Genomic DNA, 26694 nt, shown 5'->3' with positions numbered 1-26694 from the left:
AGTGCCCTAGCATTTCAAAAAAAGACACAGAAGAGATTTGTAGTGTGGGCAGAATGAGCTCAGCCTGGCTTGATAAGGGGTAGGTGAGCCAAAACCCTTACAGCTGTACTAATGCTGAACTGTGCCTGAGCGAGCAAGCTCCATGCAACTTCTTGGTTTGCATCGTGTTGGGGTGCCTCAGCTGACAGTAAAGATACTAACAAACATTTCATGAAATGAATGGTTGTACTGAAAAGGTTACATATAAAATTAAGCACAAATAAGGACACAGATGAAATATAAATTGTGTAATCCTTTGATCATGCATGAAAGAGTAATTTGAAGTTGTGCTAGTGCTATATTGTGAATGTATGCCAGTATACTGTACGCATGTAATGCTCTTATTGCTATTGCTCAGCTATTGCTCAGTGCCTGAGACCTTTGTGAGTCTGAGGTTTGTTTCATAAAAGACATGTACTCTGTGCTTTGGAGCTTTTTTACTACTAAAGCTATCTTGGTCAGTTGTACTCAGCTATATTCGAGCCTTTTCTATTTTAAGTCTGAAACCAAGTGTTTTGGATTAATTTTGTACCTATGAGGTTAAACTTTGCTTTTCATTAACCCTTTTTAAATATAGGTAAAACTTAATGCACTTACCCTTCCTTATTTGTCATGTTAGTGTTCATGTACCACATAGTTACTAGTGAGTTTGGACAAAAAAAAAAAGTCACAGAATCATAGTCATTTAGGTTGGAAAAGACCTTTAAGCATGTATATACTTAGGATAGTGAATCATAGTGAATTCTTGTTGTGGAATGTGGCTTAGGCGATCCTGATTTCGTAGGTTATAATCAAAATACCTGTGGCAACTGCTACAGCTACTGGCATTGGAAAATATCACAAAGGTTGTAATTTGGTAATTTCACTGTACTGTGAACAGCTGAGCATGCAGCAGATAATCACAGTGAGTGCATGCAGTGTGGGAACTGTTGTGTCCTGGGGCATATCTGGAGGAAAGATGAGCAGTGGATCCTCCTCATTTTTACATACAGTTTTTGGTATGAAATTGTTTAGTTCATGTGGTACCTATTAAACTTAACCTGCCTTGAGGAAAAGTGCAGGCCTCTTGCTAAATGGATATAAAGAGTAAACCAGGTATTGACATTGCTGTTCATTGCTGTCAGTTGTACGTGCGGTATTAGATCAGGTTTCTGCAAGTGTTTACGCTGCATGTTGTCTTGTTGGCAGCAGGCATGCATCAGCACTTGAACTGAAGATAAGCCAGGTAGCTAGCAGATACAATTTGAACAGCAAGATGTGGGGCTAGGAAAGTTAGAGAGTGAAAGCAACCTGTCTCCAGACATAATAATTAATCTTCTGACGGAAGAAGACTATTAGATTTTTTTACTCAAAAAGGTATTAGAAGTTTCCTTTTTTTTTTAACAACGCTAGTGGAGAGGCTGTGCGTCTGAGACACTTAACAAATGTAGGGCTAAAAGATACCATTAAATAATTACCTGCCATTTATTGCATCCAGCTGTGTTTTTTCTACTGCTGTTTGTGCACTGACCTTAAAACCTTTACGCTTGGTTTAAATGCATCTTCAAAAAAAATTTCTTCTTCACATGAATGTTAACCGTTGATATGCTAACCACTGGATCGGATCAGAAAGATGAACGCTAGTCAGATGTTACTGTCTTTTATTTCCATCTGACTGGCTTCAGCTTCCAACCAGCAATTTTGTTAATAGCTTTTGTTGTTAGGTTGGGATCCTTTGATGCCTGGAATATTTTCACTATGAGGTATTTGTACATTGTGATGGAGTATTATGTCTTGGTTTTGTAAAGTTAAATAGATTTGTTAAATGAGTTATTTCAAGCCTTATGAAAATACCATGGAATTATTTTTTTTTTTGCTTTTCCAGGATTTTCAATGTTGTTCTTCAAATATGTCTGTTAGAGCTTTAAATAGAATCCCAATAGGAGTTTTGCCTAGCATTGAAATAGGATCATTTTACTGCTGTTTTGTTTTTACCTTGAAAGGCCAGCCTTTTGTCAAAGTGAAAACTGGATGTGCAAGCTGGATTGTCTGTCTGGTTTTGTTCTTGAATTATTTTGGGCTTATTGCTTTTCTGTATTCAGTCCTTCATTCTCTGGATCTGAGCATGGATAAAGTTTGTGTTTCATGGTATAAAAAAGGGTCGTCTTTGGGCTGTACCACAGCAAGTAGCTGGAAGCCTTTGTTTGATGTAGCTGTTGCTATTTATAACCTTACTATTTACAACTCTGCCAGTCTCTAGCAGGCAGTGATATTCCAATACTGTATAGAATATTCAAGGGTTTCATAAGGCCTAATATTGATTGTTGTGAAGGTCTGGAAGCGTCATTGTGGTTGGATAACTTTGTTCAGTAGTCACTGTTGAACTGTGATATGATAGAGATATGTATGTGTGTAAGTACTGTGTAATGCTAGATCATGATGCATTTCATTTACAGACTTATCTGTATCAGTCACTTTTGGAGGCTGTTTCAGGAGGAAAATGTGCTTGTTCAGTAGTCACTTTTTCAGAAAAGGTTTTTCTTTCAAAATTTACACGATTTGTTAAATCTTCATTGGTGGAGTTTTGCTAAGTTCAAGAAAAATGTTAGTTTTGGTTTAATTTTTTAACTGTTTTGATTATGCAATAAAGGAACACTTCATTTCTATGACTATTCGAGACTTTATGTATTCTGAATTCAATATTTTGGTATAGTTACAGTACAAATTCCATAAATTGCTGTGGATGATCCAACTGGTTCACTGAGGCAGTAAGTTTGGTTTTGGGATTTTTTTGGCTCTTAGAATGTCTAAGCATTGGAAATTCTACCTTCAGTAGGTGATTTGACTGGCCACTTTCCTGTAAGTGTAGACTAGTAGTCTGCAAGTGAGCATCCTCCAACTGATGGAACTGATTGTGTTTTGTTTCCCTAAATGGCATAAAATTTCTTAGTCTATGTTCTGTTTGTCTTTGGACTGACCGAAGGTGCTGCTACAATCCTCTCAGGTGCTCGGAAAGGGAGATGATGTTTCACTGCATGCACACATCTGTGCATACTCAGTTTTTTGGGTTTATTTTGAAGCCTATACAGTGTTGAAGCAAACAGCTGAATGTCTTTTGGTGAAATAGAGGACAAAAATGCCTCATCTGCATGAAGCAGTAAACAGTGCTAGGATTTTTTGGTTGGTTTTGTTTGTTTGGTTGTTTTTTTTAGCAAATAACGGAAGTGACAGAGGGTACAGTTTGACAGAAATTGAGGGCTTGCAAAACTACTTTCTGGAGGGATAAAAAGATGTTTGGGATACTTTTCCAGAAACTGGTAGAAATTGTTGAAGCGCCTGCTTTAGGCTAGATTTGGATTAATAGGGAGGTGCTTGAAAATCTGAAACAATTAAAATTTGATGAAAATTACCATGAATTGATAGCATTCTTTTCCCTCGAGAATGAAAGAAATGACAGCTAGTGATTTTAAAGTAGCGTAACTTTTACAAGCTAAGGAAATAGGTAGATAGAGTCTCTCCTAAGATATAAGGAATATAAGATGATCCAATAATTTCAGCAAGAGAAATTCTGATGCAGGCAAAAGATGAGAGAAGTACAGCACTGTTAGGAATTCCAGAAATACTGTTCACTAAAAAAAATCACATGAAAACTTGAGGCAAGGACATATGTATTGGGTTGCAGTACAAATAACAGCAAAGGTGAAAAGTCATGGAACAGAAAAGCAGAGAAAAAGGTGCTGTGATAGCTTAATCAAATAATCACTACACTTCAGAACTCTCCCCAATTACCATAAACTAAGTACATTATGATAAAGACTGCTGAGTTAATCTTTGCTTTGATCTTCAGAAGAAGATAAATTTTATCCAGCCACTTAAAGGAAATCACAACTTTCCCCTGTCCCTGATACAAATTTTAGATAAGCTGAAATAGTCTAGATCCTCTTGGCTCAGTGGGTGCCAGTAAGCCAGTGCTTTGTGTTGTGGGTAGCTGAATACTTCCTTCTGCAGATACCAGTGGCCTGGTGTAGCACAGCTGTTGCTTACGGTATTTATGGAAATAACCAGTGGTGGTGGCCCCAGGATTGTGGAAGTAGGAAAATACACAGCTCGTCTTCCAAAGCAAAGGAAGAGGAGGATGTTAGAGTTAAGTCAGGTTGACTGAAGTAGCTGAAAAAATGATAGAGCTAATAATGAAGTAACATAGGTGAGCACCAAGAAGTAACAAGGTGGTAGAGACAATAAATTGTGTTGAAGCAGTCTGATTTGCAAGTTAATTTGATGTTTGCGAAGACAGCAGCAGTAGATGCTGTACCTGGCTTTTTATTAAGTTGTTGCACAGTCCCATGTGAAAGTCTTAATTTTAAAAAACACAGAAAAAACTGTGGAATAACTTTAAGATGAGATTGCTGTGTAGTAGATGCCTAGCGTTCTGGCAGGCTGATGCTGTCACGGCAGCTAAGCACCCACGCCGTGCTCGCTGCCCTCCTCCCACCCCCAGTTGGCATGGGGGAGAGAACAGGAAGGGCATGAGTGAGAAAACTTGTAGGTCAAGATAAGGACCATTTAATAAGCAAGGCGAGAGGAACAGAAACAAGTGATGCAAAGCACTCACTCGCTACTTCCCACGAGCAGACTGATGCCCAGCCGGTCTCAGTGTAATGGCTGTCCTGCAGCCTTCCAGCCTCTTACCCACCCCCAAACCTAGGGTAGTGGTTGAGTGCAGGAGAAAGAGAGAAAGCCTTCCTGCTTTCTCATGCCATTTCTATGCAAGTACTGTTCAGCAATAACCAGAACACAGGTGTGTCATCAATGCTTTCAGTTACAAATCCAGTGCACAGCACCTTATGGGTTTCTGTCAGGAAACCTGATTCCGTCCCAGCCAGACTCAGTACATGCATTTATGAAGAACACTTCATATTATACTCTTGTGTTTCACCAGCAGTCATTGATCTTCACAGCACTGATCTGAGGAGAATGAGTAGTATTTCTCCGGTTCCCCATGGCCCAAAACAATATATGATAGTATTAGTTTCGGAATTGTTTTATCTAACTCTGTAGTTACTGTATTAAAGCAGCTTTTCTTGATGCCTGTTATCCTTAATATATTAGTGCTTTTGAAAAGCCACCTTTTCCCCCAAATTGCTAAAGTATTTTGCAGGCAGCTGCTTGCTTAAAAATACATTTATGATTTTGTGTGTGTTCCTGGAGTCAGATAAATGCAATTTTTCTTCCTGGAATGGTGGGTTGAAAGGATGGGTTAGAGCTGTGTCTCTGAGATTCTTCTTTTTCTGATGATTTGTGTGTTATAAGAGACTATTATACTGACACTTTTTCCCTCTGAACCTTTCTATGTGAATGTGTCTCTTAAATGTTTCTTTGCCCTGTTTAAATTATTGTCTTTGCTTGGGAAGGAGGCTACTCTTACCCTGTGTGTGTGTGTGTACAATTATATATATAAAAAAAATAATTGGCACATTAATTTGTAGTCAACGTAAAGTAACACAGTATTGTAAATACTTTCACTGACTTAATGGCTAAAATAGTACATTTGTGCAAATTTTAGTTGATATTTTTCAGAATTAGGTTTAAGAATGTGTGAATAGAGAAAGAGGCAAAGTTAAAAAGTTACAAAGCTACTTTTTGCTAAAGAAAAAAACCCTTACATTTTAACTGCTACTTCTTTTAGTCCTTGTTTATGCTTTTCTTAATTTTATGGACTGGATAAATCCATTAAAACCCTGGTAACTAGCAGTGGCATAGAGGAATACTCAAATCTTCTTTATTGCAGAGTGGTTTGTCAATCATCAGAGGCATATTGTAATAGTGTTTTAGTAGTCTTAATACATTTCACCTCACTGAGACAAGGGAAGCTGGACTGTGTGGTTATTAGAAGTATTTTTATGTAATTGATACTAACTGTGTGAGTCTTTGCTCATAAATGTAAATTTTATTTAGGTTGGAGATTTGGAATAACTTTTCCTTTGGCATGTTGACAGGGACTAAAGGATAAAGAGGAGATTTTTATTTTTTCTGGAACAGTTTGTGAGAATTGTGGAAGTTTACCGTAAGGGTTAGGGAGGAGGTTGTCAAAGCTATGAGAGCTGTTAAAAATTTGGAATATCTAATTGTAATCCTCAGTGTAAAATGTGTCTTCACCTTTTATGGGAGGAAAAGGTGGTTATAAGCTCAGAGGAGCAAAACTCTTTTCTGGTCAGTTTATTGTAACAGATGGAGAATAAAGTTTCCTTGGCTTGGTGTTTTAAGTCTCGTCTACATTTTAAAAAAATCAAACTTGTTTTAAAATTTTGAGACTTACCAGAACAAAACACTGAATGTGTTTTGTCCAGGATCTCCAGCCCTAGAGCCCCTCTGCAGTGAGGGCTGGGCTGACAGGCCATGGGGTATGCGTGCCTCTCCTGCGCCCAGCCTCTTCTCTGCTTGGGTCTCAGGAGCGCTGGTGGAAGAGGAGCTGATGTACTCGGAAGAGCCACTTTCTTTTAGAGGCTCCTTGTGCTTGGTTAGAGAGGGAGTCTTAGGGTTGCGTGGATAGCTCTAGTATCAGGCACCTGAACATGGCTTCTCCTAAGAACGTTTTTGGCTCTTTGCCTGTCGTGTACTGTGAGGAGTGCCGGTGATGCAGGCAAGACAGAGCTTCAGTGCTAAAATGATTCATCTGACTTTCAGCCTGCTCCCAAATTGCCCCAAGGAAAGACTGTGTGTCTAAAAAAATAATACAGCCTGTGGGTAATTGCTTGACCTGCTCTGCATTTTAAATGTTATAGATCCTTTTGATTACTGTCCTTTCTCTTTAGAAATGCTTTAAAATACTCAGTTATTTCATTAGAACTGAGTGGTAATCAGTTAAACATTAGTTTTAGATCAGGGATGCTTATTTTAAAAATATCTTGCTTTTATTTCAATTTAGGTTGTTTTGTATAATATGTGGTACTGGTTTATAGCTTTTACAAGTTGGTTGCCTGATAATCCATGTCTCTTGACAGAGACATATGTCTTCCCTTGAGTCTTTTCTAAGATAAGAAGGCTGTGGCTTTTAGTTAAAATTAATGATTGCAGTTTGGCTGAGACTTTGATAGATCTGCAGTGTATTGTGCATCTGTTAATTCCCTTTGTGTATCTGTTCTAGTTCAGTAGTAAGCTAAGGTTCTTTCCAGCTCAGTCAGTTTCAATCTGGAGGGCCATTTACTTGAAACAGGCAATGAAGTTTACAAGTTCTATATTGTAACTTAATACATATTATTACGATGTTATTTATTACATTACTGTAGAGCTGGTGTAATAATACATGTAGTGATTTTGTCCATGTTGAGCTATCCAGTTGTGCTAATAATGACAGCTGTCTGACATTTTGTCCTTAACCTGCATTTACCTGAAAATGTGAACTTTCTCTTGACATCAGTGGTATTCATCTATATGGCCATAGTAATTAATACACATATGACATAAGCAAGTTGACTCTTTCAGAGATTTTTGGAAATAAATGGAGATGGGTATATTTTTTCTGTATATAAACTGAAGAGTAGTTATTTAATTTTTAATTACTTAAGTTGAAGCCTAGACCTTTGTGAATGGGATTTGGACTGGTCATTTAGACAACAGAATATGATCTTGTGTGTTCTCATTAGTGAATGGTATCCTGAAATTTTCCTTCAGAACAGAAAGTAAATGCTGCAGTTGGCCTGGCAGTCAGAGAGTGCTTGAATCGGTTGTTAGCTGAATTGCATAAATCAGAAATGGTTTATTAAGCTCGACTGTTTCTGTACTTCAGCTCTGGTAATTCATCTGTATGCTGTCACATGACTGTTGGGAAGTTCAACTGAAACCCAATTAGTATGTCACTTTGCTAGTTTGGGTCATAATTAGCAGTGAAATGCAGAGTATGAGTCAGTGGGTGTACAACTAAATTCTCATCTATGAACTTAATTTAGATTGAGAAGACTCGAGCACCTCTGTGCTTCCCCTTAGACTGCAAGGATGCAACTTGTAATGGGTATTGGAGTGAAGGAAAGAAGTTTTGTGGGAAAGCTTACTTGCAGACTTCATTTCATCTGGTTTTCTGGCAGTAGTTTAACAAAACCTAATTGTTCAGACTTCAAAAAAGTGATACATTTATTATATTCAGTAGAATCTAAAAATACTTTCTTGTCCTTAATTCTTGAAGCTTCACATTTTTGTAACTTCAGAGTTTCTTGAGTTTTCTTATTTATAGAATACTTGCACAGAAATCAACCTCTGTGCTGGTCATATATGCTAAGTGAAAGCATGTCCTTGAAACAGGGCACTTCAGTGAAAAAATTGTAGGTGTTGGTGGAAGTAGCCTTAGAGAGCAGCGATGGAACTTGGGCTGAAGCTTAGGTCTGAGACATCCAGCGCCAGGCTGAATACCTAAGGTTAGTGTGAGCTGGATTCTTACATTTGGCTGTTTGCTGGTTATCCATGTTGCAACAGCTGTACAAGCCGTGGTGGTTATCTGTAGCACAACATGGTAGGTCAGACAAGGGAATACAGTTTCAATGTACAGCTTGGTTGGAGGCAGCCTGCGGTAGTGAGTGAGCATCAGCGAGAGTCAGCATCTCCAGTTATGTTGTGTGTGTTCTTTTCCCCTTTGCTTCATTGTCTTCATTGAGTTTTACAAAGTCCTGGCTTCTACCAAACAAACTCTATATGCTTTTTTGTGGGATTGGTATTTTTAGTGATTGGTGTGATAAATACATAACAGTATGCTGAAAATGTCTTTATTTCTGTTGGGGAGTAGGAATGCTTTTGGAGTTGGGGTTGTTTTGGTTGTTTGTGGGTTGTGGTGGTTGGTGGTTGTTTGGTTGTTTTTTTTTGTTGCCACATTTATTGGGGCTGTACAAGCATAGCTTGTTTGCCTTTTAATATGTAGGCCATGATCCTGAAATGGTGTATAACCAGTAAAACTAATTGATCCTTCTTTAGTTCTGTTTTCCTAGCTTCAGCAGCAGCAAGTTAATAATTATAGCCTTTGCTCAGTCTGCTCTGACGTCTTGATCTTTTTGCAAATTTTTTTTGAAGATTTATCCATCCTTGTGCTTTGCTTTTTTATTTTGCTTGCCTGTACAGGAGCTAAAAAGTATTCTGGAAGCTCAAGAGGAAAGAGTAGATATGGTCCATCGCTCCCGCCTTCCTGTCTGTCTTTATTTTGCCATAGAGAAAAGAAATAGTAGTAGTTTCACAGGGATAGGTGACATGCTTCTGACCTTGTTTTTATGAATTCTGAATGGAGTTCCTCCTCAGATGTGCAATAGGTGGGACTTTCATGCTTTTGAGTCTTAAAGTAGTGTGCTATCTAATGTCTCAGCTTGGTCTTAGATACACAGTTAATGGAGAGAACTAGACCTCTGGGTGCAATGAAAAGACTAAAAAGAGCACTTTGTTTCTTATTTTCCTGTCTCCTCTGACAGATAAAGTGTTAATACTCGGAATCTACTGATGCTTTTATGATGGGACCTCAGCAGTCCAGTACCTGCTAGGGATGTGACAGCCATATTAGGTCTTCAAAGCAGGTGACTTTGATAATCACCTGTGAAGGACTGCTGCTCTAGCCTGTTCTCAAATGGGTTTTTCATGAATGTGGGAAACTGGCAGCTGAAGTGAGAGCATTTGATAATATTTTGGAGGAGCCAGAGTTCATAGTCTCATGCTGAGTTTCTGCCCCCTTCTGCAGCGAAATTGAGGTTTGCGTGCAGCCTTCTGTATGGAATTAATCCTTTTGTAATCTGAATCTTGGACAGCATGGCAATTTTTAGAGTTTGCCAGAATTCAAGGTCTGCTGCATGTGTGTGAATAGCCTCTACGTTGTTTGTGCCTCTTGATGCAGGACCCAGAACCAAAGTTTTCACTAGGACCAGCTTTGCAACAGTTGTCTAATGCCATCACAGGAAGGAACTAAAAAGAAACTGGTTTAGAGGGAGCTCTGTGGTGAATGTTCATTCCTTCCAATTGAAAAACACTCTTTTCCCCAGCTATGTGCTACAGGCATATAATCCCTAGAGCCTGAAAAAGTGGGCCTTGTTTTCAACATCACATTTGTTCTCCATTTCTTAGCACTCTGGGATAGAAGGTGAAAGAGAAAAATGAGGAAGAGGTGAGTAAATCTTCAGAGAAGGGTTGAATCCCAGAGAGGGGAAAATAATTAGGAGAGAAAACTGAAAGTAAACTCTGCTTCCCGTGTTTCCTTTGGATTGAAGGTCCACCAGTGATAATATTGATATATAAACCTTGAAATATTCCACTTTCAATCTTTTCCCATCTGATGGTATTGCATTTAGAAGACCTAATGTGTTCAAGCCTGCTTTTGTATGACCTGCGTTACCATGAAGTTTCTGGATCATATTTTATTTCTATGTTTTCTTATCTTGCCCCCCATCCTCTGATAACTAATTAAATAAATGTCATGATTTCTTTTTTGGGGGAAATGGTTAACATCTTTTCACATCTAAGAAAATTGATTTTTTTTTTTAGATATGAATACCTTCTGGGTGAACTTTTTAGGAAATCTGCATGTCTTACTGTCTTAAATAAGTTTAGCTATATTCTCAAACTTGAGCAAGGATAGTCAAATCCGTTCTTCAGGTGTGTTACACTTCACTGCAAAAGCTGATCCACCCTCATTAAGAGATACCCTCTCATGGATGGTGACCATTCCAAGTGCAGCAGTGTTTGTGTAGGTGCAATTCCCACTGTATTCTTACAAGCCCTGGCTTGTTTCTGTCACGTGTAAGGATGTTATATGGGGAGTTGTCCACAGAATGTTCTTCACTGACCTTAGTTAGATGTAAAGTCTAGGAGATCACCGCTTAATCCTTGTTTCACTAATACACCTTCTCATTTTCACTATGTTGAAGGCTTTACCTGTTGTAAGACTGTTACACTGGCTTGTATTTGAATGTACTTAAGAGTCTGAAGATGGGCATCACAATCTCTTCAGTGCTAGCTTTGAACTGTAGAATTGAAGGTGGCAGAGAGGAGGCTGTGAACATGCTTTTATATGTGATTTTTATATAGGGTGACTGATCAGCCTAGACAGGTAAGATTGTTCAGAAGACTGAAGATGGTAGAGCATTTATTAAACAACCTCTTTTGTGAAGTCTTTTTGAAGATCTGCTGTGGTGACATTTGATATTTCTTTCAGTTTTGTGCTAAGAAGGCATGCAGTAGTAATCACTTGAAGTAATTTGAAGATTACTTCCTTTACAAATATCTTTTTATTGCCATTTTTTTTTTCAAAGTAAATAATTTATGCAATCTGTGCTGTGTTTTTACGAACTCTGACTTGCTTCAGAGTTCTTGCTTTTTGCTTGTTTCTCTCCCTATGGAAAATTGTACTTTCTTTTTGCAGGTAATTGATGATACATGGCCATCACTTCCTTTCTCTTGGGTTAAGAGAGAACTAGGGCTACAAAGAATGTTAGGCAGTGTTCAGTCTAATCTCCAGTTCAGAGAATGAATCAACTAGCTTAATGTAGTTTTGGGCAGATGTCTAATTTCACTAGTAAAAGAGATGGCAAAAAGGCAGAGCAAGTTGTTGTCTTTTACAGCATTTACATCAGGAGGTTTCTGTCAAATTTTGACTTGCATCTTCTGCAGTTTGAATCTAATACTTGTTTGGTCCTTCATAGACTAGGTGATTTTTGCCTCCTCTGTAGTGAATTGTAAGGCTTTGAAGAGTGTTTCTGTATTCTTTATCAATTTCTTCTTAGGTAAATCCAATTAAATTTATTCATTCCTTTGTCACAGACTGTTTTACTGTTGTAGTCATCTGGACTTCTGCTTGGTCCATCTACTTTTTCAGAACATGCTCAGAAATTGTGATTTACCAGTGTTGCATAGCATGGGTTATTTTATGTGTCTGTTTCCTTTGTCCTCTTTGGTCCAATTCTGGATTAAGTTGTAAGCACTGTAAGCATGATCTGGGAGTTTATTCACCAGCCTGAAAGTATAACTTTAAGAAGAATAAAAATCTTAAAATAATCTAGCCTCTTGACCCTGAATTAAAATCTAGTCCCTTAGAAAACAGAGTTACTTCATAGGGTTATTTTCTACCATGAAGAGTAGTGCGGGGCTGCTTTGTTCCCTGCAGTAGAGTAGACCTATAGCAAAGAGCTGGTACGTTGCATGGTTTATTCTTTGTTGCCTTAATCTGATACTCCTCAATGAAGGAAACCTGTTTTAGTGCCTGACTTAAGAATTTGATCTGCATAATTTTTCCACTTAAACCAACAAAACTGAATTATTGTTCAGTTGAAGTCAAGTATTGCTGTATTACAGACACTGGGAAATGTTTGTGTGTGTAAAATTGTGAACCCTATGTATCATGTAATGTCTTTATTTTCCTTGGTTTGTGGATAGGAAGTGTTTCACTTCCCATGAGTCTTCTAATATTTCCATTTTCAGTTTTTTAAAAGCATGCTTTTAAAGACATGTATTTGCTTTGTGTGTTTCTGGGTATATAAATGTATGTGTATGAAATAAAATGGATGCTGTCCACTAGAATGTCCTTTTTTGGCTGTTGTGCTTGCATTAAATATTATCAATTTGGGTGGAAGGAGTTTTATAAAGCATAATTAATTCTAGAGATTACTTGTATACTTAATGAAAGGGTCAAATTTGCAATGTCAGCATTATATCTGCCCTTGATTCTTTAAAACATTGTTAACAAAGCAGAGTATTGCTTAATTCTTATGTAGAAATGTTAGAGTTCTTTATCTTTACAGAAATTAATGCAGAACCTGTGAAAACTAAAATAATTGCATTTCTGATGCACTGTTCTGAAAGGGTTTCCTAATTTTCCTAATGCAGAATCTTAGCTGTCTAATAGATTATATACCTCAGAAATGGTATTTAAAATCTTCCAACAACTCAACAGTTCGAGATGGGAACAGTTACTCTTGATGGATTTATATATCTCCAGAAGTGGGAAGGTTTCCTTCATTTTTGTTTTTTTTCCCATTAATGTGTTCAGGACTAGCTAACCTATGCAGTGAAATTCTGTTGGGTTTTGAATAAATCTGAAGATTTGGACTGTTGTTCTGTGTTCTCATGGGTAGCAAGATATTGGAGGGTGACTATAATGCAGCTTACAGAAGCATTTCCAGTAGATATGTAGCTAGAAACAGTTAATTCAAGAAACAGCGTTCAGACTTTTTGGTAAGCTGTAGAGGATCCAAGACTTCCAGGTGCTGTGGTTTCTTGGATGTTCTCTCCTTTCTAGTCTTTCTAATCTCTCATATGTGGCATTGGGAACTTCAAACTCATCCTTGAGTTGGTGTTTCTTTCATTAGTATAGTGTAGCATGTGGGCTGATCCAGAAATGAGGTGCTGGTATTGGAAACCTATGCAGCTGCCAGTCTAAGCATTATATCTAAGGATATAATTTTTTTAGCTGTTTTTCTTAAGATGAAAATAGTCCCAAACTTCTGACTTGCAGAAAATTTTCTGCATCTTGACATATTGCTCCAAAACTTTTAATCTGCTTTAAAATCTTTAAAAAAGCAAACAAAATGCTTTAAAATCTTCTCAAATACTTTACTTCTAAGTATTAAAACCACAAGTTGAACAAACAGCTTTTTGTTATGCTCATTTGTTACTAGTGCTTGAAATCTAAATTTAGGTATTTGACAAGTAAGCAGAAAGTACATAATTACCAAGATTGTAGAAAGAAACAGCTATGCTGTCTCAGCAGATCATTCTTCACTTAAAATGAATATATATTTGTTTTGAAATGCTTTAGGATGAAATGTTAACCTAGCTTTTATTCAAATAACTCAAACTCAGCATGAATATAAAAGTCATGCAGAAACCCTTAGTTATTACAGGTGTAAGATTTTAATGGAAGTACATCCGGCATTCAGAGAAAGTTGAATCTAAAACTTTGGAAAAGTGTTTGGTGGGTTAGCTCTTTTTAATTTGAACCTAATCATATACTTAGAAAAAGTATAGGTGGAATGCACTAGTAAAGAAAGTGAGATAACCCCTCCCCCTAATTAATCACTAATAGTTAAATAATGAGTAGTAATGGACTGTAAAAGTGGAGGCCTTGCCATAGGTTTAATTTCAAGGTGGGAATGCTGCATGGGTAGTTTTATTAGAACTTTTCTGTTCCTAGCAGCGTAGGTTTCGTTTTGTTTTCAGTTGAACGTTGAGGTCTTGCTTCCCCGTATTGCAGCTCAGGGTCTGTTTCTGCCCATTGACAGGATGGCTGTTCTAAGGTGGAGCCCCAAGCTTTTTGTTTCTTCTTAAGTCTTGAATGCTTTTGCTTTTTATATCCTGTCTCTGGGAGAAACTTACATACTGTATTTAATCAGTAGTTGCACTGATGTTTGTAGGACTACTCAAAATAGTAAGACTACAAATAAAATGTGTGAAGCTTTTCCTTTATGCCACTGATCATCATATTGCATGTTCTGACCATAGTCTTCTGCAGTATTCTTGTAGTTCAGTGATTTATAGGTGAAAATTCATGAGTCCTCAGAGTTAAAAATCAATGTTAATGTCATATAATTTGACAAGATACATAAAGCTGTATTGTGGTGCACTGCTTCAAGTGTAAAAACAGTGGGCCTTCTATTAGTAATTCATAACAAAAGCTGTACTCCTAGTATATTATAGCACCATACTTCAACCATCATGTAACTACGTTCTGCCTTGAAGTCTGCTGCTACTGTTGGTCTTCAAGGTATTGTAAGTAAACAACTCTGTCCCAGCACCCATGGTTTCGGAAATAAAGTTAAATACAGCCCTTGATGCTTAGCGCAATCTGCACTAGGGCATAAGATTACTGTATTCTTTCTTCCATTAGAAGTCATACAAAGGTAAGCAGGTCATTGTTTTATATATTTATATTATTAACTTCTTGGGGGTTGCAGTGTGAATCAAGGAGAGATTATTCACAAGTTTCACTTTCACTTCAACCTTGAGAGTGACTTGAAATTCGCTTGAACTATAACCGATGTATTTAAGCTGACTTTAGACTACAGTGTTTAAGACAAGAGCCTGATTCTGGCAATGCATATTGATCCAGCAAGGGTGATAACAAAATCAGGAAAGAATGCTAATTTTGTAAAAAGGTGTAACAAAGCAAAAAATAAAACCAGCCTATAAAAACAATATCCGCCTGTAGGCTAAACCTGCAAAAGTGGCGTTACAGCTTACTAGAATGCTGTTTCTCGAAAGACCTTTAGAATTTAGACTTGTGTAGGATAAATTGTATTAAGTAAATGCCTAACTTATAGAGTCAGATTTTATTTTTTGCACTTAGTAGGATGTCCCTCATTTTGATGAACATGGTTGTATAGGTGTTGCTGAGCGGAACAGCAGCCAAGGAGCAACTGTTAGGGCTTGGTAAGCTTTTTGCTTTGGAAGCTGGAGGGTGTCTTAATTATTGCTGATCCTAGTGAATAGCCATTCTCTCTTCCCATGCAAGCGCTGTTTGGCAAGCTGGTTACAGACCTCTCACTAGAAGCCGAAGCAACTCTGTGGAGGCTCTCAGATAAATTGCATACAGCTAAGCAGTTGATACTGTGACTGTGTGCCCCAAATCAAAAAGAGATACTGAAGTTACGGTGAAGCAAGCCTTCAAGTTCGGCAGGCTTGAAACAGAACTTCCTTTCCATTTTCTGCACTGGGCACGCAGAGGGACCCCAAAGAGCTCCGTACCTGAAACGTAGCTGTACGTTAGAGCAAGGCAACTCCTTAAAAAGAGACAGTTCAGAACTGCAGGGGTGAGACAGACTGAATAGAGGTGTGCCCTTCCTCTTGGAGCAGACGAAGTGGGACTGTGTCCATGAAGGGCCTCTGTGCCCTTTCACAGACTCCTGCAGGCTGTGGGTTCTTGTTCATCAGTTCCTCATTCTCTCTCCTGGGCTGTCTTTCATTCCTTTTGCCTTTTATTGCCTAGAAAATAACTGAACTTGCTCTCAGTTACTTCTGGGGAGAAGCAGTTGTTGTCTTTGTTCCTGAGGGTTTTTCCAGCCCGGAAGGTGTAGGGGTGACTAGTTGGAGAGCTTTTCCTGGTGTCCATCCACAGTCTTCCTAAAGACCTACTGTATATAGTGATTTGTGAACAAACAAATGCTGTAGGTACTTAATTGAAGGACTGAACTCTTAAATTATTACTGTTCTTTACAGAAAACAACAATGTGATGTCTTGTTTTCTTTGCCTAATTTTGGCAGGGTGTGTGTATTTGTAATTGAAGATGGAAAAGCAAGTAAGTGAAGTAGGTCTAAATATTTGTTGGAAGAACAGTAATAGAATTGCTGATGCTAATAGGATTTAACGATCCACTGATGATACCTAAATAAGCAAGAAAAAAGGGAAACCCGAATCCTTTGTGCATATTCCCCCAAGCTTGTGTTACGGTTTTGGAACTAATCCATCAATGCATGTTACCTATGCAAAGAAGGTGAAAACTCTGCTGTTCAGCTGATTATAATGGAACGGTCTTAAAAAGTATCACCTTGATTGTGCTGGTTGCATTGTATTTGAGTCTTTCAAATTGCAAATCTCAGTGATTATGTGCCTAGCAGTGCTTTTAACGCTTTCTGGTTTGCTTGAACATAATTCATAACTCTTGTATTATACCTTCACTCACAAATTTTGCAGGCAGTTGTACTGGTTATCATCACAAAAGGCATTTGCTGTCTTTCTAGACAAAAGCAGAATACTGACTGTTTACAAGCAAAACACTGGGTTTTTTGTTTGTTTGTTTTTTAAATTTACCTGAATTTTTTTAGAAATTAGTTATGGTGGGGAGTTCCCCCACTTGTGAAACATTGCAAAATACAGAAAAGTGTGCCAGGTCTGATCTTCCAATGAAACTATCTGGGCAAGAGTCTTAACATCTTATACTTTAAAGTATTTGTAGTTAAAGTTTTACAGATATTTCCAGTAACTAGTTTAGCTTAAGAATGCTATTAGTCATGTCAGTCTTCTGGTTCGTGTAGGGTGACTGCAGAGAATTACCACGGTTACTAGGTCCACAGCAAAGTATTGTTATCTTATTGGATCCCTTTTACTTGCTTTCTGACTGGGTTTTTAAAATTTTATTTTTTTTTAAATACTGTGCTGGATAAAAACCTATTTTAAAAGTGAATGTCCAAGATAATGTCAGCTGCAGCTCTTCAAATGGGAATGTGACAAACACAGCACTTTCCTTCCAGGTAGTGAGTATCTTGTAGGCTGGTCCTAGGAGGGATGATGACCTTTGTTTTTTCCAGGTGCTGCTGAAATGTTTAGCTATTTAGTAGGTTTGAAGAGCTTGTGATGTGAAACATCAGCCAGCTGTTGCCATTCTGGTTTGTCCCTTTATTTTCACTCCTTTACCCTCCATCATGTGTGTGGCATGGACTTTTTAAAAGCTCACTGTAGTAGAAGAGTCATACTGAAAAAAGCTAGTATTTTGGGGTCTTATTTCCAGCTAATATCAAGTCTTTGGTATTTGAAAATTTTCATTTATAGGATGAGGGATTTTTATTTATAGGAGAGGATGAGATTATGTGAAATGAGGAAGAATGTCAGATTAAAGGGGTTAAGCTCTAGGAAGGTAAAAGTATATGTGTCTTGGAAGTGAATGTGAGTACTAAAAAATTATTTTTCAAATTTTTATTTCCACAAGTGATTTTTTTTTTTAACCTTCTAGCACTGAGAAGTCTAAACTTGATCTGCTGCAATGGGTATTTGTTTCCTTCCTTCTAACAGGTCGTGACAATGCATGTGAGAAGACTTCATACATGTTTCTGCGGAAGGAGCTTCCTGTGCGACTCGCTAACACCATGAGAGAAGTCAATTTGTTGCCTGATAACTTACTTAACAGGCCTTCAGTTGGGCTAGTACAGAGTTGGTAAGTTAAAAAAAAAATAAAAATTGAAAAATTGGTGTAGAACTAACACTGTATGTGTTGCTTTACTTGTACCTCAGCTTGAATTGTCTTGAACTGAAGCCTTTTTTCTGCCTGGAATTGTTTATAATGTGTTTCATGTCAAATGAAGTTCCGTTTTCTTCTGTCTAATGCTAAGTAATATGGATCTTAGAGATAAGAATTTTTAAGTTAGTCTTGTAAGTTAGTAGTAAAAACACACTGTTGTCTCTCAGTTAAATCAGACAGCAACTTCCAAGAGTGAGCTTTGTAAATACTCCGTACTGCATTGCACCTGTGACTTCTTGAAATAGCTGTTCTTTCTCCTTATTCTTCCTTTGTCAAAAACACTGAAAGAAAATTTAAACCTTGTCTGTTCTTCTCATTGCTGAATCTTTAAAAATATAACCTGGTATTCGGTGGAAGTTATGGAATGGGACAAAAATCTGTTGTCATCCAGTAAGTAACATTCTCCATTGTAATCTTTTCCACAGTAATTAATTTCTAACCTACTTGCATGTTCAGTGAGGTTTGGAGACTACTGCCTTGTATGTATTAAGGGTTAAAAAATTGTTGTACATGGGAAATGTATTATCTGCAGATACTTGATCCAAAAAGTTTTTTGTATACTGCAAAGATATTTTTACATAAACTTTCCTTTGTGAAAAACAGCTTATCAAACTGTAACAGCAACTAACGTTGTAGGCTTCTGTTAAGTTTAGTCATAGCCCTTAAGCCAAGAAATTCCACATTGACTGTACATTTGACTGCTGGGTTTAGTCTTATTTATCAGGCTTCAGACTTAGAAAATACAAATTAGGATATGTGATATTGTGTACTCTGGTTTAAATGTGTTTGTCTATGAAAGGTAATACTAGCTGTCTTGATGACCACTTCAAACATGGTGATTAAGTGCTTCAAATAAATGTAAGTGCTATGGAACCAGAGTAACAATCACTTTGTGATTAAGTGGCAGCTTGTGAGGTTTGAAGGCGTGTATTATCTGTGTGATGTTATCGGAAGCTGTTATGCCAAATAGGAAAGAGTGGATAATATACAGGCATTCTAGGCTTTTCTAATCTGCATGACTCATGAAGCTGTCTTTAGTGAAATATGGACAAATATATGGATGAAGAAAATGAAGTAATTTTTCTGTAGTGACTCTGCAGTGTAATTCTTCTACTCCCAGTGTATGTTCTGTGGCATATGCTTCTGCCCTGCTAATACAGAATTGAGCAACATTTGGATCACTTCTGGAAAAGGAACTGAATGGGGTGTTAAGAGTGGATGCCCCCTTCAGAATTTTTGCTCAGAGGTTTGAGGACTCATGGGATGACTCTTACGGCTACAGTAGCTACTACTAATTAAAAAAAAAAAAAAGTCTTGAGTGTATTAGTATATAATGACTGTTGTCATTACCTGTCCAAATTGTATATTTTATATGATAATGTGATTTGCACTATCACAGCTGTAGACTGATGGTTTTCTGTTAAAATGGGCCAAAATACCAGACTTTAACATGATGAAGTTGTTCAAGTGGGCAGCCAGCCCAGAGGTGGAAGTTTGAAATTGTTTGTAGTAGTGTTCTTTTAATTTTGATCCTCGGTAAACTAACAGCTTTTGTGGAAAGGATTATCTTCCTGAGTTTATGTAAGAATGTTTTTGTGATCCTGTGTCAGAAGTAACAAAAGTAACTGTAGCATGTTGTTTTCATGATTATGGATGTGGACTTTGAAGAGTTTATTTCTTATTTTTCTGTTTAGAGGTTTTAAATTCCTTTTTAAAAAAACATTTACGTGTAGATTATAAGTCTTAGTGGTATACTGGTGATGAGCCTTGGGCAAAATTCACTGTATCAGCTTCTAAAAAGGCCAAAATAAAAGAGTTTAACTTCAGCGTGAATGATCTTGAGTGTTATGCAGCTATGCTGCTAGCAGGTTTTGAAGCATATTTGTAATGTCCTAACCTAGTTTAGACATATCTAGAGAGAGATTTATTACTTTTATGCAGTAGAATAAATACAAACTTAGCTGTTCAGTTGTTTTGTGAACCTGTAAAATGAGGAAACCTCTGGCGCGCTTGTTTGAAAAAAATCTTACCTGAAGTATCAGATCAGATTTCATGATCCTTTATTCTTACTATGCCATAGGTTGAAGAAGCTTGACAATTTGTTATTATGCAAAAAAAAATCTGATGTTAATTTGCCAAAAGTGAGCAAAGACGTAGTTTAATGCATTATTCACCTTCGATCTGTTTGTTTGGTAATTTATGTAGTTGCCAGCGTATTTATGTTTTATGTAACACTACCACTGTGCACTAAAAGCCTGTTTTTATGTGTATTTGGTGAGACTCCAAATTAGCTAGAGCTTTAAAATTTGAATTCCTAGTCTATTTCTTAATGCCAAAAAATGCAAAAAGCTCCTTATCTTTAAAGTAGGTTTGATTAAACTTTTAAATTAGGGTACACAGTGGCTCTATAAATAGATGGAACTTAGGTGTGGTGGATAAGAAGAAAAGTAACCCCAGGCTGTATGGCATGGATCCTTTCCCATCAATCCTCTATCCAGCCAGGCAGTGACATTCTGGATTGCATGATTTTTCTTAGTCCCTTATAGGTCCCTTGGGAAGCAACTTCATCTTGTTACTTCTGAGAATATGCTCCCTGCTGCAGACAATCCTTGTTCTCCTCATGGTTCTCTAATCCATCTTCATGGTCATGCTGTAGGCACTTTGCTTCCTGTACCGTGCTCCTGGACTGCACTGTGCTGCCTAACAGATCTTATGTTTGATTGCTCTCAGGAAAGGTGCATTATTTTTTTTTCCTCCTTCCTTTGTGGGTTACTTAGCCTGATGTGTGCAGCAGTGAAGATGGGCAAGCCAGCTGTCCTGGCTACTTAGCTACAGGGTTTTTTTGTGTGTTTGTTTTGTTTTGGGTTTGTTCGTGGGGTTTTTTTGCTACTTAACTACAGTTTTCTGAATAAAGCTGGCATTACCCAGAGAATGAACTATGAACAAAAAAAAATAAGTTTTGAATTTCAGTCTGTGTGAATGTAAAACATTGGTTCTGTCCCAGTCCCAAGCTGGTAACTTAGTTTGTGTATTTTTTGCATGGAGTAGCAAGGGAAGGAATGAAGGGAATCAAAATAATAACACAGTATGTTCTGGATGTGAACTGCAGTGATTCCAAATAACAGACAGATCCACAACCAGTGTTGTTTATTATTAATTAATTAATGGGTATAAGTAATGGGTAACTTCCTAGTTCCGAGGAAGTGGACCTTTTTTTAGGTCAGCTTTGAGAGGGCACTCTCTAGCTAAGGTACACTTGCAGGTAGGGTATTGAACATGTGGCAGAACTGCATAATAAAGGTTATCGTAACTAATGTGATGCATGAGGGAAAATAGTTACAATAAAACCTTTATAATGGTTAAGGTCAGAGCTTGAAAAATATCTGTGAGTGTGAAGTTTGCACAATATGCCACTCAGTCATGTGTAAAATTCACATTTTAATTAATCCTGACCAAATCTCTGTATTTTCTTTAGTACTTCTCTCTAGAAAAGGCCATACATTTCCATTTATCTCCTTGGAAAGACCCATTAGAGAAGTCAGTACAGTTTGGGGATTAATAATGGGTTTTTACTCTCTTTTTTTATGTTCAGACTATGCTAACAAGATTGTGCTACCATGGAGATATGTTTATCCTTTCAGTGCTTTGGTGTTAGATTCTAAAGGAAAATCTTACTGAAATACACATAGGGAAAAAGCAAAGGTATGTTGCATGAGTTAAAAATCCGGAGTTGACATTATGTGCACTTACAGTGGTTTTTTTTGTATCAAATGTGCCATTCTAGAATTACTACATTTGGCAGACTAACAAGAATTCAATCTACCTGGCAGTAATTAACAAAGGAACATGGCTAAAGAGAGCTTGAAACCAAAGAGCTTGCCCAATAAATTGTAGTGTATTGTGATAAAAAATTAAAAGGCAGCAGATTTGAAGGGCATAGGCTTTGACTTCTGCTTTTGATGAGTCATTGAAGATAGCAAATTATAACTGACATTCTCTTCATCATCTGTGCTGGAGTTTCATTTGTAGATTTGTGTCCTGTATAGTTGTATTCATTTATTAATAATATAGCAAGTCATCCATTATTCTGGTACTTCTCTCCTTTATTCTAGCTGGCTGGTAATTGTGTGTGAATTGTCTTGCTTTTCGGTGCTTGATAAATCCTGTAGTTACTACCTTCATTTTTCCATATCTATGGTGGATATCCATATCCACCCACAGTTCAGAGGAAAATTCAAGGAAACTGATGAACTGTGTGAAAGGAGAATGACCTTTTCTGCACACACTAGCTATTACAGGAGTGAACTGCATTGCTAATTGGTCACCGTTAGGCAGATTGTAATGGTGGTGGTTAAGGCAATGTTGTGAATTTTTTATTACAGCTAAACAGAATTACAAATTCTCTTTTAAACAAATTTTTACTTATTTTCTTTAATTTTGAGCTGTTCAGGAGGGAGTGGGGGGGGAATGAATTTTGTGTAAAACCTGGAAATCACAACTGGGTAAAAGAAAAAGACGTAACAGCATTTATGGCTCTGAGCTTTTATTTAGAGACTTGGGATAATATACAGGGTATTACAACATCCCAAGTTGGGTGATGTACAGTGGTAGTAGGCATTGGACAGTGGGTTAGATTTGTTTGATATAAGGTTACTTTTTTCTAGCTTCATTTAGTCAAAGGGATTGGAAAAAATAGAAAAAGTGATGGAAGAAATTTCAGTGACTTAGATTTGAAGTTAATTGTTTCTCTGAGCTGGTCCCTCTAACTTGCTGGGTACAATGTTTGTGCTAATGAACTTGGCTTCTGATGTCAATTTATTTTAGAATCAGGAGGAGACATCTAAATATTGTTGGTAACTAAAAGAAAAGCATTACCTGTTTCTGTAGTTTCTTCATCACCACAAATCAAGATAAATTACTTCTGTAAATTTCCTTAGAGCATTTAGTTTGTGTAATTGTCCTTTGTTTCAGAAAATCTCTCTTCCTCATTGGTGCTATATTAAACCTGCAGCATAATGGCCTCAGAAGTTTTTCCACCTGCTGGTCGTGCTGAAGGTTTGGCAGTTTTTTTCTGGTTGAGAGCTGCTTTAGTCTTTTTCTGACTGAGACAGTTTTCTGCACAATTTATTCCAGCATTAGATGAGTGAAACACTTGGCTTGCCCCTGCCTGATACTTGAGTGGTAAAGTGCTGATCCTTCAACACAGGAGTTTGTGATGTTTGATTCTAGGGGTCGCAGTCTTAGGATTAATGTCCCAATAAACTAACAGAGTACAAATCTCAGTACAGCATACCAGTCATGGTAGGCAACCAATGAAATCTGCACAGCACAAAAATCAGGCATTGACTACCTTCAGTACCAGAAATACTCATTGCAGTTTTATACTCAGCATCAGCACGGAACTGCTAATGTTAAGAGATTTTTGGTAGGAGGTCTGTAGTAAAAAGCACCTGCTGTGTTGCTTCTCAAGTGTGGTGGTTGTCCTGGATCTTCAGAAACAGGACTTTCATAATATTATATGATGAGAGATAGGTGTGAGCAGCTTCCTGTTAACTTCCTCTGACTGCCACGAGAGAAGCTGTTTCACGACACAGGTTTATTGAAGCATCTTTCATATGGGAAGTGTTTGAGTGTGCTGAATATCTCCATAGAGATATCCAGCAAGCTGTCTGGACTGCTCAATCTGAAGAAGAGAAGGCTTGGCTGGCAGGGAGCAGATATTAACAGTGTGTATAAATGTCTGATGGGAGAGAATGAATGTGAGGGAGCCAGACTTTTTAGCAGTGCTCAGTGACAGGACAAAAGGCAATGAATACAAATTAAAGCACATGAAATTCTATCTGAATGTAAGAAAAAACTTCTTTACAGTGAGAGTGATCAAACACCACAAGAAGGTTGCCCAGAGAGGCTGTGGAATATCCATTTGTAGAGATGTTCAACAAATGGACACGGTCCTGGACAGCCTGCTCTAGCTGACCCGGCTTGAGCAGGGAGGAGGTTGGACTAGATGATTTCAAGAGATCTTTCTCAGCTTAAATGATTCTGTTCAGAGAATAAGGCAGCTTTTTCCAGTGAGAATTAATAAAAGGGGACTGTGTGCAAGGACACATCCTCAAAGGAGATTACTTTTCATTTGCTCTTTTAGAAACTTCGTTCCTGCTCCAGCTGACGGTCCTGATGATTCTTTGTCTGCCTTGCTATCCTCCATGTTGTGTGTACTGTCCCTGCATGGTTAGAACTGCTTCAGTATCTTAACTGTTAGATGTTGCACTTTTCAGGAACTCATCTTCAGTGGATAGTGAACTGTGGCTCCTTAAGTTACTGCCTGTTCCTGAAGTGACCATAGGCTATTTCTTGAATTCTTGGAAGCATGGTGTGATGGTTGTTCTAAACTACTACTGTCTCTTAGCAGTGTAAAAGAATGTGTTTTAAAATAAGTAGTACTGGAGACATCAGCTACTTCCCAAACTTGGAACTGGCAAACATTTGGGGGATTTCTGTAGTCATTCCTGAGGGCTGCAGGAGGGCAAAAACATACAGAGAGACAGAAGCTAGTGTTACTGTGCTAACCATGTTGAAAATGTCAGTCTCCCTGGAGAAATGTCACAGTGACCTGTGATGGCTGCAATTGAAATGGGGGGTGGAGTAGCAGCATGTGGTTCTGGAGGGAGTCATGCAGACAGCAGTGCTGTCTGAAGTTTTGCTGTAGTTGGAAGATGTAGGGTGAAGTTTAATAGCCTGCTTAAGCTGATCTTAACACAGAACTGCTACCAAAGAGTTTTTGTTGTTATGTGGAGTTGCCCAAGCTTCAGTCTCGTAGGCACTGAGCTTATGCATGGACAGTTCTGTTGAGCTGACCTAATGGATTGCTGCTACTGCAGAGAGAGAGGCAGGGTATTCGGTTTGCTTTTTCCTTAGGTAGGCTTTCTGGTTATCTTTTCTCTCCTGTGCTGGCTTTAGCTGGTTAGGCCTTTCAATTAGTTGCTTTCATGTACCAAAAAGGTTGGTTGGTTGTTTTTTTTTCACCATTGCAGGGAGTTGTAGCTGTTGACAGACATCTGATTAGCATTGATTTTATCATAGTGTAAATGGCAGTGCTTAACCAGGAGTGAAGGGAGCCCAGAAGGGAGGAGAATGACAGATCGTTTTGGTGACATTCAAACCCTACCTTTTATGTGTGTGTGAGTGAGACTTTGTGTGATTTACTTCAAGAATTACAATTCTGTAATCTGTAAAGCTATGTCTATATGCTAAATGTACCTGCTGTGGGGGATACTACTTGGTCCTCAGGCCCAGTGACGTGCGGTGGTGGCATTTGTGCTGGTGTTGGGCTAGTTTCCTACAGAGCAGGCTGGCTGCGCTCTTGCTGAGTGCTGCTTCGCCTTACATCTTCTGTGTGTCCTGTGTGGTACCTCTGTGGCTCTAAGCCTGAGTTACTCTCTCACGTTACCAAATGTCTGAACTAGAGAGAGCTGTGTTGTGCAAGAGTGGTGTGTTTATGGAACGGAAGGTTGTCATGTGGCCTGAGGTACAGTGTGAGGAGATGTGGGAGTGTGTGAAGGGGAGTACTCTTCTGGAGTACTGTGGTAGGACCAGCTTGGTGCAGCCTTGTTATCATGGCTCTTGGGCAGTGTTCCCTGGGGCTTTATTTTGGAAGGAAGGTTGGATTGCTCTCTGACGAATGTGGGAGCAAACTGACATCAGTACAAAGTGGATGACCAGGAAATCAAGATCTAGGAATGAACTAAGTTACCTGAAATTACAGACCTACAGGAGGAGGGGGTTTGTTCCTGTTAACTTCAGCTTGATTTATATAGCAGTTTTCCTGAACTGTGGGCTGCAAGGTTGTAAATAATACTTTTTAACACAATGTCATACATTGTAGTTGCTTTCTTTCCCTTCGTTGCAGTGTCTCACTTGATTTTAGTCTTTGCAGAGATCTGTGTACTATGCTTCTGTTTAAAATAAGGTTGTAGTCTTAATCTTAAAAAAAATCCTCAAAAGTAATTTAGGTTTAAGTATTTTAACTCCATAATTTTTGCTTATTTCAGGTACATGCAGAGTTTCCTTGAGCTTTTAGAATATGAAAATAAAAGTCCTGAGGATCCTCATGTTCTCGATGAGTGAGTAATTTTTCTTCTGACAGTTCATTTGAAAATAACCTGTCTCAGAGAAGTGTGTTTGTACTATAGGGTAACAGTGACCTTATTTTTAAGGTAGAATTTGTTCATCAAAGGCCAGAGCTGTAATCTGGAGCAAAATATAGGAATCGGAGTGCATCTTAACAATATATTTTTGCACATATATAGTCTGATAGTTTATGAAATGTCATGAAATGCTTCTTCCAAGGCTGTATTAAGACAACATGCATGTGAGAATATACTTGCGTATTAAATACTTATGGCTAAAATGTCATTTTAGTATATACATTGAGCTTAGTACTCTGATGTGTAATGTATATTAATGCATTCTTTGAATTTTTTCAGTTTAAAAACATTCAATGTGTCAGTCATTTTTTTTACCTAAAGGCTTTTTTAATGGACTTCAGTTATTGGTGTTCATCTACCTAATTGAATATTACTTACGTTTTGAGAAGAAAGGAAAACGTACCCGATTTTCATCATCCACCAAATCATATTGTCATTAGAATGTTTCCTTGAAATTTGTATGCATAAAGTAGTACCCCTTCCCCCCCATGAGAGAACAACAGGTG

At 37.9% G+C, this 26694-nt stretch overlaps 1 protein-coding gene across 4 annotated transcripts in view; it reads left to right on the top strand.

The window, feature by feature from the left end:
• Positions 1-26694, top strand: part of PDK3 (pyruvate dehydrogenase kinase 3) — a 56323-nt gene that overhangs the window by 4151 nt on the left and 25478 nt on the right. For 2 of the 4 annotated variants that reach the window (XM_037377127.1, XM_037377125.1), the window contains exons 2-3: positions 17756-17897; positions 26033-26104. In XM_037377127.1, coding sequence (XP_037233024.1) covers positions 17756-17897; positions 26033-26104 — 214 coding nt within the window. Of the gene's footprint in view, positions 1-17755; positions 17898-18330; positions 18372-26032; positions 26105-26694 lie in introns of those variants that run through there. The other 2 variants (XM_037377128.1, XM_037377126.1) reach the window with 2 other exon arrangements.

The sequence above is a fragment of the Falco rusticolus genome, chromosome 2 (genome assembly GCF_015220075.1).
Source record: "Falco rusticolus isolate bFalRus1 chromosome 2, bFalRus1.pri, whole genome shotgun sequence".
Classification (NCBI taxonomy): Eukaryota; Metazoa; Chordata; class Aves; order Falconiformes; family Falconidae; genus Falco; species Falco rusticolus.
Note: the sequence above shows the minus strand (reverse complement) of the source record. Positions and strands in the feature narration are given on the sequence as shown.